At 35.9% G+C, this 13,147-nt stretch overlaps 1 protein-coding gene across 1 annotated transcript in view; it reads left to right on the top strand.

Moving 5' to 3' along the window:
- The window catches only part of Root (ciliary rootlet coiled-coil, rootletin), an 84,525-nt gene that overhangs the window by 63,993 nt on the left and 7,385 nt on the right, over window positions 1–13,147 (top strand). The window contains 12 exon segments of the mRNA XM_074174804.1: window positions 671–1,030; window positions 3,112–3,297; window positions 5,971–6,215; window positions 6,410–6,587; window positions 6,590–6,624; window positions 8,411–8,612; window positions 8,712–8,815; window positions 8,871–9,068; window positions 10,913–10,999; window positions 11,056–11,173; window positions 11,176–11,233; window positions 11,644–11,872. Of these exon segments, the coding sequence (XP_074030905.1) occupies window positions 671–1,030; window positions 3,112–3,297; window positions 5,971–6,215; window positions 6,410–6,587; window positions 6,590–6,624; window positions 8,411–8,612; window positions 8,712–8,815; window positions 8,871–9,068; window positions 10,913–10,999; window positions 11,056–11,173; window positions 11,176–11,233; window positions 11,644–11,872 (2,000 nt within the window).

Here is a 13,147-nt window from a genome sequence, read left to right as displayed (position 1 = left end):
AATTCAAATTATTATTCACAAAGAAATATTATTTTCATTTTGTCTGTAATAATTTTGCCCGATCAAACGAAAGCTAAGAAATTATACAATACCTATCTTAACGTTTCGTATGTTAAAATCTGCCTCCTCCTTCAGAAATTAACAAAATTTAAGTTTATACAAGTTAGGTATCGAATATTTTGCACGACATGAGTGTTGCTTTTCGAAATTGTTTGAAAAAATCGTATTGATATGTTATCGCAACATTTAGACACACCCTGTTGGTTAGGACAATTTATGCTTGTTGTGCGCAACAGAATATTAGCTATTTTTTTTCACACAGTACCTACTCCTACAATCATAAGAAATATTCAAAAAATTTCTCGACGACTATCAAAGACGCAAATGGCAACAGCAGCGAATAATTCATTTAAAAATAAAGACGCCACAAGTAACGGCACCCAATAAAAAATAAACAACGAAGTGCTGATTTCATTCATGAAAATAGAAAGGTATTTGCCGCCGCATGATATCATCAAAACATTAACGAAATGAGTTGGTTCTAAATTTAATTTGCATAACAAAGCGTTATTAAAACAATATTTATTTAATATTCGAACGCATTGTTTCGTCGATAAGTTTTCGATTGATGAATGGTGTTCCGGTGAAAAAAATTGCGTTTTATGTCCAGCTCATCATGACCATCAGGCGCTCCACGATCGGTTGGAAGCCACAAGAAGAGAACTCGAAGAGGAGAGAGACACTTTAGAGCGGCTCAAACGGGAAGCCAACAGCCGTTTCGATCAGGATAGAGTCAACATCAGCCAGCTGAAGGAAGAATTGTCCAAATTCAAGAGCAAACTAGAAGAAGCCAGGACTCGAAACGAGGAGGACGTCAATAAATTGGAGCAGAAGATTGAGGAAATCAGAACTGAAAGGGACAATTGTCAGAGCGAAGTGGAAAATTTGAAGATCCAGCTCCATCTGTGCGAAAATAAAGGAGAAAGTGTCAGTAATCAATTGCACGAGACAATCAGGAAATTGAAAGAAGGTAAGGTTTTATTTTATTCATATATATCTATGTTTGTACACATTTTTTTAAGATGAATTCACAACAACAGGCTATTTGCCAATAAATATGCAAATATTTATATTAGAAAAATACAACTCAAAAATGAAAATGAGGAAGTTGAAAGAATAATGTTCAATAGCTAGTTATACAGTGAATTTCTTCATTTCTTTTATTTTTTGAACGTGTCAACACAACAAATTGAAATTTGGGAAAATTCAATTAATGCATGAATACTTTATCTTGAAGTGAAATCCCAAATTATCCTAAATTTCAATTTCTTGAGTTGACCCGTTCAAAAAATAAAAGGGGGGGCATTACAGAAATGCACAATGCAACGCTGTCTCTCATTCAAGACTACTTAACACGTAGGACACAAAAAGTCAAACTAGATCATGACACCAGCAGTACCAGAGAAGTGAAAATTGGGATTCCTCAAGGGACAGTACTAGGTCCAGTTCTGTTACTAGTCTACATAATACCATTAGTTTCATTCTCAATTTCAAAGGAGACATGATTTTCCATACCGATGACACAGCTACAGTAAGTACACAGATTCTGAAGAAATACTGCAAAATATCCAAATATGGTTGAACTACAACTTGTTGGGTCTGAACATCTATAAAACTAAATTTATAACATTTTCATTACTCCAAAGCGACCGGCCTAATGAAGATGCACTCTGTATACAGAAATATGCTGTGAAACAAAAATATGCTCTTGTCCTTTAATAGAACGAACACAAGAAATAAAACAATTAGGGGTCATGGAAGATAAACATCTAAAATAGGATGACCATGTTAATTATGTAACAAAACGTCTGAGAATGTTGTTTAGGCAGTTTTATGCTTTGTGGGACATTTTAGATAACAAAAATCGCATGATCTATCACTCTCTAGTTAAATGAATAATGGCTTATCGTATTAAAGTATGGGGCACGTTCAATGATTCCCTAAATCGACTACAGACAACCTTAATTACATGTTCAAACATTTTATCTGAAAGAAATACTTTATTCTGATAAACTTCATGAAGATTTGAAGCCTATCCTGGATTTTTATTAATAAAACATAATTTGAGCATGCAAAGCCAAGAACAGAAATGAGCTCTATGCGCAATCTTCCATTTAAGCTGCCTCTCTTCAAAAAACTCACACTCAAAGGCTTCTGTTTTATTATTGTCCGAAGTTTCGGATATGTTGACGACAGAGAATAAATTCAGTATTCGTTTTCTCAGTATTTCTATTCATTTATTCCATATAAAGTTTTCATCTACATATAAAGCCACAAATTCAATGCTGAATGTTTCAGTGTTTTCATTTACTAATTTTATGGATTCTGCTGAGAAAAATTTGATTTCTTGAAAATGGTAAAAATTCAACGAACCTAATTGAGAGCAAGAATCTAGAGTAGGTAAGAAAAACCTCATTAAGTTATCAGATGAAAATCAAATGAGGAACTTTATTACATTATTATAACTTCATTATTCCAATTACAAAATGACATTAAAGTAGATGAAGGTGGAAAAAATAATTGCTTATTACAGAAGAGTACATGGTAAGCATGATTTTATTTTTGATTTTATACAAAGTTTTGAAAGATCTCTCATTTTCATTTTGTATATATTTCAATTGTATATATTACTTCTTTTTTTTATTTAATCTTCTTTTATTCCAACATCTCTCAACTTCAGTTCAGAAATTGGGAGATAGTTATAATAATGTCTCTATATTTTCAGAATAACCTGTACTTATACAAATATTATCAGCGAGGTAACATTCAATATGGATGCTCTACCCTATATTATCCGAGGTTGATACCCATATTTTATCATTTCATTATATTAACGCCTCTTTTACCAGACTATTTTGCACTAGGTAGTTCATCATCATCAACCAAGGTTTCCATTAATATTGTAAAAATATATTATGCTCCACAATATACCAGCAGTTGTTTTCAGCTTTCAGGAAATTCCATGGGTTTGGATTTATTTATATTTCTCTTGGAAGAATATATAGAATAAGCGCGGCAATGTTCGTCACTACTGACGTTTTGTTTTTCCAGCTGAAAACAACTCGGAGTCTTTAAGGAAAGAATTGACAGATGTGCGAAGGCTTCTAGCAGATGGTAATTTCGAGAAGGAGAAGTATCATAATACCAATAAAGAACTCAGGGACCACATTAAGAGAACAGAGAGCGAGAAAAGGGAACAAGCTAGACAACTGGAAGAAGCCTACAAAACAATTTCAAGTGAGTACTAAATTTTCATAAGCTAATATACTGGTGGCGTTATTTGTTAAAATAACGGAATCACATTCACACAATTCAACTAACAATGAAGCAAAAAATTTTAATAAACGTAACTAATAACTAATTATTGAAATGTTTCGATTCAGTGCAACAATTGATTCTAACTCATATTCTAGTAGCCTCTACTAATCCACCACGTATTTCGATACATGTGTCGTAGCGCTTACGAATGTTTCTGATTACGTTCCTTAGTTCTTGAGGGCTAATATCTGCACATACCTGTCGAATTCTTGCACAAAGTTCATTTCTATCTCTTGAGCGGTTTTTTTAAACCTTTTGTGTGAGAAGTCCCCAGAGAAAAAAGTCCAAAACTGTGAGGTCTGGAGATCTGGGTGGCCACTCTATAACGGACTACCACGGCCTATCCATCGGTTTGGAAAATGTTCGTTAAGCCATTGCCTCACAGCTCTGGCATAATGAACTGAACGCCCATCTAACTGAACAATTAAATTTGATCGTTCATTGATTGACAGCTCGTGAATAGCCTGCCAAAACTCTGTGTTTAAAAATTCTAGAAACCTCTGCGCATTAATGTTTCCCTCAAAAAAAAAAGGACCAATAATTCGTTCGTTCAAAATCCACACCAGACGTTGATTTTTTGGGAATACTGGCTTTTACAGTTTATTACCCAGTTAGGATTATCCGCTGCCCAATAGCGACAATTCTGTGATGACACTACTCCATTTTTAGTGAAAGTGGCTTCGTCTGCACATAAAATATTTTTTAGGAAATTTCTATTGTTTAAATATTCCCCTTGGGCCCATAAACAATATTTCAGGCGTCTTGCTCCGTCGCCTTCTTGAAGTGTGTGTAAAAATTTTGGCTTGAAAGGTTTAATATTCTTCGCTTTGAGACATCTCCGAATAGTTTCTCATGGAATATTCAAATCTAAAGTGGCATTCCTTATACTGGCATTAGGATTATTTCCTGAATAATCTAAAATGATTTGTTCATTCCTGTTATTCCTGTTTCGTCTTTGTACAGGATTACTTTTTAACATCATTTTTGATACTGCACTAGTTTCATTGAATATTTTATTTACCGTACCGCAGCTAATACGAGGACGATCTGGATGTCTCTCATTAAATACTCTACAAACCTCTCTAGCACTTCTAACGTCATCCCCCGAAAGGCGTACAATTTCAATGTTCTCTCTTACGCTCAATCTTGCAGCCATGACACAAAATAATTCGAAGAACAGTGTCAAACTGTAATATCATTTCCATGACAACTAAGATTTAAATTGAAATATTAGGTCTTAGTTTTAGTTAATTTGCGTGAAAACTTGAATGTAATTCCGTTATGTTCATTAAAAATATTTACGCTATTTGTTTTTTTTTCATCTGGCGGATCTTATTGTTGAAGTCATAAAAAAACTATTCTCATGGCTATATCTGTTGATATAGGGTGTTTTTATGACTGTTAGCTGTGTGAGTTTTCGAATTTTTGAGTTGTCATAACTTTGTTAATAATGAATATTTTTTCATGAAATTTTGGTCACACCTATTTAGAGGCACTCTGAATCCAGTGGCGTAGTGATTTTTCAATAAAAAATCGCTAATAAAAAATCCCGATTTTCGACAAAGAAAAAATATCGTAGCATGCCCTGAAACTTTAATAAACATTTCAAATTTTGTCCCAAGGTAGACCTTTCAGTACTTGACATTTCAAAAAAAAAATTATTAAAATCGGTTTACAACTTCAAAGTTTAGGAGGGTGTTTCCATTAAAAATGGGTCACACTGTATAATTTAGGTATACATTTTAGACTCCCTACAAATTGAGTCAGTGATTCATTACAAAAAAATATTTTTCCCAAAACTTTATCCTGTGTTTTGTAGCTTAACATAATGTTCTCGCCTTATATTATGGTTACAAATACTGAATTCCATGGGTATCAAAAGATATCCAAAGAAAGTAACAAGTTTTAAAACTGAAATCATTCCAAGAATCATGAAAAAACAACAGTATACAAAAAATCAGTTACAAAAAATAACAGGAAAAATGTGTTTTGCTTTGAAAGAGAAAAATAATGTATTTAAGTTTATTTACGGCTTGCTTTGCAGAATAAGGTAAATACAAATTTCGATATGAATAAGTGATATGTTACAAGTCTTACTTGATGTCAAAAAGCTCATTTTATACATTTGAATGATGGAAGTGGGTGAGGCATATCTTCGACGATTTTTAACAAAATCTGTTCTGCATTTTTTCTTTTGCATTAAAATTTACTTACTTATGGAACTTTGATCTATCATTCTATCAAATCATTCAAAAGAAAATATTATCCACTTTTTCCATCTAAGTCATGTGAATCATTAATGGCTGTGTTATTATCCGGAGTTCCCCCATTTTATCAAGGTGAATGTAATAATCCTAAACTCTTTGTTGAAAATGAATAATAGGTACCAGTTTCACACCCCGATCGTTTGTACTTTCAAAATCGATTTAACTCGATGGAAACCACTCATAGCAGTTTAATCAATAGATTCCAAAACTATTTCTCCACTTCCGCCGGTGAAAAATTCAATATCAAGCATTAAAAATCTTATAGAAATCATGAAGATAATTCTGATTTTTAACGATATTAATTCCGTGAATTCCTACATTCTAGACCTTGAAGATATCAAAGTTAGCCTTGAAAATGAACGAAACCGACTACAAAACCAAATAAGGAACCTGGAAACGGAACAACTCCAGATCGAACACAAAGTACAAAGCATCCAAGAAGAATTACAGCGCAGTCAAGCTTCCAACTCCCAACAGCAATCTGAAGAGAAGGAACTACAAGCTAGACTTTTGAATGAAGTTGAAGAACGGGAAAGAGCTCACCAAGAAGTACACCAGCTTAGAAAGCAGGTAGGAAGATTGAATACTCATTCATTCATTTTATATCGACTTTTTTTCTCTCAAAACCTCATCTTCATCTCGAGATCTCCACTCTCTCATCATAAGAAATCAAGAAGCCGAGATCTTCGAGGTGTCGAAGAAAAAAAAAGCTTCCTAGGAAATTGAATTAAATAATAAATCTCCACCAACATTTCCATTTTCAGATATCGGAATTAGAACGTAACTTGGAGCAAACCCGACAAGAACTAAGCAAAACTAGAGCACATACGGGTCAGCTGGAAGAGCAATGGCATGCCCGAGAACAGGATCTTCTAGTGCACTTGGAGGACAGCAAAGCTAGAGAAAAGCGACTCGAAGATCAGAAGCACAACTTGGAAGTGTGTTGGTTGATGCGACACAACAAATACAAGAATTGAAGGTATGATTTATGTTTATTTAACCTCATTCAGTTGATCTGACCTCATAGGAATTTTGTTTGCATGTTCACGATAATTCACCGACGATTGATCGGACGAAATCCTTCTTGAATGAACAATTAGACCCTTTCTTAGTTTGGGTCGTTCTATAGAAGGCTTCAACAACCTGACCATAATGAACTGAGTCATCTGTTTATCCTGGAAGAAGTTGCAAGAGCCCTTATCAGAGTGTTTAATTCTTAGCAGAATGGAGCCAGCAGATTACAAATTTATTTGTCGATGTCGAAGTTGAAAGACTCCTTATGAAACCAAAAAACGATGCTGCTGCATATCTGTATGAGCTGACTTGGTAGAAAAACCTATCGAGTACACACCATCATCTGACCACAGTGTTTAATTCTTAGCAGAATGGAGCCAGCAGATTACAAATTTATTTGTCGATGTCGAAGTTGAAAGACTCCTTATGAAAGCAAAAAACGATGCTGCTCCATATCTGTATGAGCTGACTTGGTAGAAAAACCTATCGAGTACACACCATCATCTGACCACAGTGTTTAATTCTTAGCAGAATGGAGCCAGCAGATTACAAATTTATTTGTCGATGTCGAAGTTGAAAGACTCCTTATGAAACCAAAAAACGATGCTGCTCCATATCTGTATGAGCTGACTTGGTAGAAAAACCTATCAAGTACACACCATCATCTGACCACAGTGTTTAATTCTTAGCAGAATGGAACCAGCAGATTACAAATTTATTTGTCGATGTCGAAGTTGAAAGACTCCTAATGAAACCAAAAAACGATGCTGCTCCAGATCTGTATGAGCTGACTTGGTAGAAAAACCTATCGAGTACACACCATCATCCGACCAGGGTGTTTAATTCTTAGCAGGATGGAACCAGCAGATTACAAATTTATTTGTTGATGTCGAAGTTGAAAGACTCCTTATGAAACCAAAAAACAATGCTGCTCCAGATCTGTATGAGCTGACTTGGTAGAAAAACCCATCGAGTATACACCATCATCCGGCCAGGGTGTTTAATTCTTAGCAGGGTGGAACCAGCAGATTTATTTGTCGATGTCGAAGTTGAAAGACTCCTTATGAAACCAAAAAACGATGCTGCTCCAGATCTGTATGTGCTGACTTGGTAGAAAAACCTATCCAGTACACACCATCATCTGACCAGAGCGAACAGGTTTATTTGTCGATGACGGACCATTATTACCTCCAATAATGGAGATTTGTCGATTTCATAAATTTCAGAGAATCTTATAGAGATCTTCTTAGTTGACCCAGTATTCGAACCTTTGAAGAAATATGTCATTGCAAGGAGGCATGTATTATGCCGAATTCAGTATAAACATAACCTTTACATGGTATGGATTGGTTACCACAAGTCTTTTGATACATAGCATTACGTCATCATGCATTTGCAAGGGTGTCTTGTGGTACTAGTTAAAATAGTGAGCTGCTTTGAATAACTCATATTACTGCTGTGGAGGACCCGTTCCAGTATAACATCTAACTTCATGACACCTGCAAAGAAGTATGATTGTTAAATCTATTCACTAAAAGAACTATTTGAGTGCAAATAGTTCTTTTAGTGAACTATTAAGTTAAAAGATCATTTATCCTGCCTCCAATTCCCATTGAATATAATATTGTTTTAAAGAATGTTATGATTAACACGGTCAAAAGCCTTTTTTATGTCTAAAAAACAGCTATTACATAATTTCCTTTATCAGGATTATCCTGTTGAAATCAATAACCCTCACATCTTTGTGACAGGCCAAACTTGGAGGAGCGGAAGGTAGGGTTAGAGCTCTAGAAACCCAACTGGCTCAATTGGAATCCTCAAAGAGGGATATAGAGCAAAAATTGAGCAGCGTTGTTTCAACTCTTCGGCGGATTGCCGGAGTTCAGCTAGATGGATCTGTCACGATGCCTTATAGGCTGCTGAGTCCTTCAAGGAGATGGAGTCCGGCTCGAAGTAAGTTCGAAATTTTAAGGTTTTGCTGATACTCTAATCGTCCTACAAAAATGTTATTTGTTTCATGTTTATCAATGATTAATCTTCATTTCATTCCAGCATATGAAGACGGTCGAGATGGATCTATAGATATAGATCCGGAAGTTGTCCGGAAAGGCGTGAGAAATTTAATGCAGCAAGTAGCACAAATTGAGAGGGAACGAGTAAGAAAATATTTCAACATGTCTGTTATAAATCCCTCATGATTTTTTCCGCCAGGACGACTACAAAACACAAGTACAAACGAGCAAGAAGCAGCTTCAAGAGGCCCAGGAAAATCAAAATAAGGGTGACAATAAGCTGAGTAAAGTTTTGCAGAACTTGAGGATTTTACAGGAAGAGAAGAGTAATTTGGAAGCGAAATTGAACCAGAAAAATGTTGAAGTTCAGTCACAAGTAAGAAACTGGAAAATTAATGTTTGTAATGCAGAACTAGAACTAATATTACTGGAGTTTAACCCCAACACCGAACCGTTATTTTCAACACCTCGACACGTGTTTCGATCACCAAGTGATCATCTTCAAGAGGAAGATTAAACTAAATATACATACAATGTTGTCCCTATTTAAATTATAGATACCTCTGCTAGGTACTTGCGTATTAATTGTCTTAAATTAGGTTTACAATGTGGCCTTACCTAATAGTCAGGTATTTTAACAAGCTATACAGTATACTATTAGTTATTGGTCCAACCAATTTTAATGAACTAAAGTCTATGGAATGGTTTGTTGCAGAATATGATGGGCGACTGATTCTTCTGGTTTTCCATATTTTAGGTGTGCTATGTGTTCCTTATATCTTATTTAATATATCTTTTAATCTGTCCATAATATTTTACGTCACAGTCCTTACATTTGATTTCGAATTCTCCCAGTCCAGTTTGTAATATTCTTCATATAGGGCAAAAAAGTTTTTCCATTTGATAGACCTATTTGGACTTCTCTTGGTATTCCCTTTCATGGGTCATGTTGCCTGTTCTATTTCAGCTTTGCTGTTTCCTTTGAGGGCATTTTTCAGATGACCTCTTTGGGAAAACTCGAGGAAAGTCTTTTTTGGTAGTTTGCTACCAATTTAGATGTTGCTCGGTAGGAGCCAAGAGATTCCAACGCTTTATAAGGCAGTTCGTAGTTGACAGAGGCATAAAGTCAGCGGTCATTTCCAGAATGCTGCGACTTCCAATGTCAACCAGCAGTCTGTTGCACTCTGCATTGAATTGATTTGAGCAATTGGCAATGTGCACAAATCTGTATGCAGTCCATCTAGCCTCTCTTTCCAGAAAAATGTGAAGCGGAGGTAGATATAGAAGGATCTCCATGGCCGCTGATGGTGTAGAGCTTCGCCCTCTGGCTTATCACAAATCCTTCGACATATTCATACAGTCCGGCTTTGTGTAAAACTTTTTCCAAGTGAGCGTTCCAGGTGGGTCTTTTGTCAAGGACAATGCCAAGATATTTCACCTCCGTTCCAAATGGAATGACCACACTATAGAAAGGTGCAGCGACATTACTGTCGCTGCGCGGCTTCTTCAACTTCCTGGGGGTTGCCTCCGTGGAGGTGCACAAGTGAGGGAGCTTGCCTGCATGGGCAGCCGGTTCCTTGCCTTCATTTTTAGGCGGAGCTCTTGGCGCCTGCCCCAGAAAGTGCCCTTGCTGTTGGAGGCGGAGTGGGGGAGGAGGAGGGTGCACTTATAGTTGCTGCCACTCCTGCCTCCTTTGCTCTCTTTCTCATTTTTGCCTCGGCGCCGCAAATGCGCTTACGCCTTGGCCTTTGTATTACATCACCAGGTGATCTGCTATGTCCAGCCTCACTCCAAGCGGCAGATTGGGGTGAACATTTCTGTTCATCACAGCCACCGCCTTAGATTGAGGTGAGCACTTCTGCCCAGCCTCGGGATTCGTTTTTGTTGTTTCTATTTTTGTGTTTGTTTCATTAATGTATGTTCCCACGAGTAGCAACGGAAGAATTGGTCACCTCTGGCAGAGCCCCGCATAGTAGCCCAACCCACGGGAAAACTCTGGGTTATTCAGATACCTGACTGTGAGCGTTGGTTTTTTTACACTCTATGGCTCAATATGCAGATCATTGCCAACAAACCCAGAAAAGAGTTTTGACACAGCTATCTCCGGTCTTGAAAAGTTAAACTTTTGAATATTTTCTGGTTTTTTAAATTGGATTGAGGGAAAAAAACGAACAGTGCAATAAAATAAAAACCATTGTAAAGCATTACTTTATTCCAGACCCAAGCTCTCGAGAAAAAAAGAGTGAAGAAGCCAAGCAAATGAGAGAAAAAGTTGTCAACTTAGAACTCACATTGAGCAGTGGTAATGAAGAGAAACAACAATACGAGGCAAGTTTCACAACTGATTTTGCTTTGAATCCCTAAGTTAACTTGACATATTTCAGGACAAAATAGAAAAAATGAGAATGGCTCTTGAACGACTTGAATGTGAAAAGCGTAACCTACAAGAAGAACTTAGCAGAACTGAAAGCAGGTCAACCAAACTTGAGCTTCAGCGAATGTCAGCAGAGGTGATTTACAAAGATTGCAGATGATGTTACAAAAAAAGATAATAACATACAGGTAATATCAACTACGTTTACTAAATTTGAAGTAGAGAGTAATATACAGATTTCCTTGATTTCCATAACATTCACAGTTACAAAAAGTACCCTTTGATGTATATGTTTTTCAATTTTGGAAATGTATGTATCGCATTTCTATTATTTTGAAGCAAATTTTTATTAAATCTATTTTATCCAACCGAAACTCGCACTACAACAATCTTTTTGAAAACCAAAACTCCAAACAAAATTAATCTGATAAAAATAAATAATCTTGTACAATGTTATCTTCTAGAGTACTTTGTTTTTCAATATTTTTAATCGCGTTTGAATTCAAACAAGTAGTTAATTGCAATTGTGGATCATATCTTTAAAAAGCCGCATATTCCTCCTAAGTGGTTTCTGTTGATAAAATGTATCTACATCTAGTCTTATGTGGTTGCAGAAAATACAAGAAAAATGCGAGAAACAAAGTCGCACCATTGCCAGCTTGGAAGAAAGATGCGTTTCTCTAAAATCTACCATCGATCAGATGACTCTATCGCTGGAAAAGGCTTCTGCTAGCGAGTCTGAATTGAAATCTGAATTACAGAGTTTACAGAGAGCATTGATGGAAACGACTTCGGCTTCTCAAACGAGCGCTGAAAGATTTAAACAGGTAAATTCAAAGATAGTACAATAAAGATTCTTGTTACGAATGCATATGATGAATTAATGCAGATAAAAATCGGATTAAACGAAAAAAATTGTTTCAAGGGTGCTTAAATTGTTTTTCTATGCTTCTCAGAGTAAATGCGTCGTTTTTCAGTATGCTAATGATAGTAATTAAACATCTATTTATTCCCAAGAAACAACAGTGCGTGTGTGTGTGTAAAGATTATTGATGAAAAAAGAGTAAAGACAAGGGCTAAAATACTACTCTGGGGCACACCTGATGTCACTTGTGAGATCGCTCTATATCTCTCACTGGTGAGATCGCTGAGAGAGCTAAGGACAAGGGGACAGAGCTGAGCTGTAGTATACTGAATATGTTTCTAGACAATGTTCTGAGCACTTGCCATCAATGCAATTATCACTCCTTGTCGACAAATTGCTGGTAAAGCTACATCAGTATGGTGCACCACTTGAGATTATGCTGATGACGTTGTGAGCTGAAACGACTATCGGTATTTGATGCCATTAGAGGTCTAATCCAGAAGTGGATTGCAAAAGAAGGCTTCATTGTCTTATCTCATGGAAAAAAGTGGTGGTTTCATTCACCAAGAGACAAAAGTATAAACTAAAGCCTGTAGATGGGGAATACAACGGATTGTAATCTGAATTTTATGAAGAAGTTGGGATTGATAATCTACCAAAAACTGAATTGAAAGGATAACATATATATCCTCCAATGCTACAGTAACAATCTGGATACGCCATAGAGTGTAAGGGCATGACATTTAAATCCAAAAATTATCTACAAGAGATCATTCATATATATAGGGCTTTTTATAATGAGCGTTAATTAGCCGTTTCTGACAAACTATTTAACGGATCAACCTGAAAATTTCACAGTATGCATAAATCAATATGACCTACACGCCTAAGGTAGGTACATACCAATTTCGAATTGACTGATCTGAGACAGTTAAAAAACTGGATCAAAAAGAAATATTACTAAGGATAAAAAATTGTTGAATATCCAAAATAAGTGATGAATTCAAAAAAAACGAGCAAGAAAACCACGTCAATTTCCGTTTGAAACAGTTTGTCTCGAAAACAGTTCAAAATAGAAATAGTATTATCTGAACAAAGTTAATCTAAAATTGGATGTAGAGCTCAAAATGTTGAAATATACAGTTCCACTCATTTTTTCATGAGATCAAAGTATCTGCATTTTTTGAAGACCCTGTATGAGGCAAATGAAAATATGACTCGGAGTGAAGACCTCATA

This window comes from Leptinotarsa decemlineata, unplaced genomic scaffold (assembly GCF_025532065.1).
Source record: "Leptinotarsa decemlineata unplaced genomic scaffold, Ldec_3_MD MMD2_tig00000882_RagTag_RagTag, whole genome shotgun sequence".
Taxonomy (NCBI): Eukaryota; Metazoa; Arthropoda; class Insecta; order Coleoptera; family Chrysomelidae; genus Leptinotarsa; species Leptinotarsa decemlineata.
The sequence above is the reverse complement of the archived record's forward strand: the minus strand, read 5'-3'. Positions and strand labels throughout refer to the sequence as shown.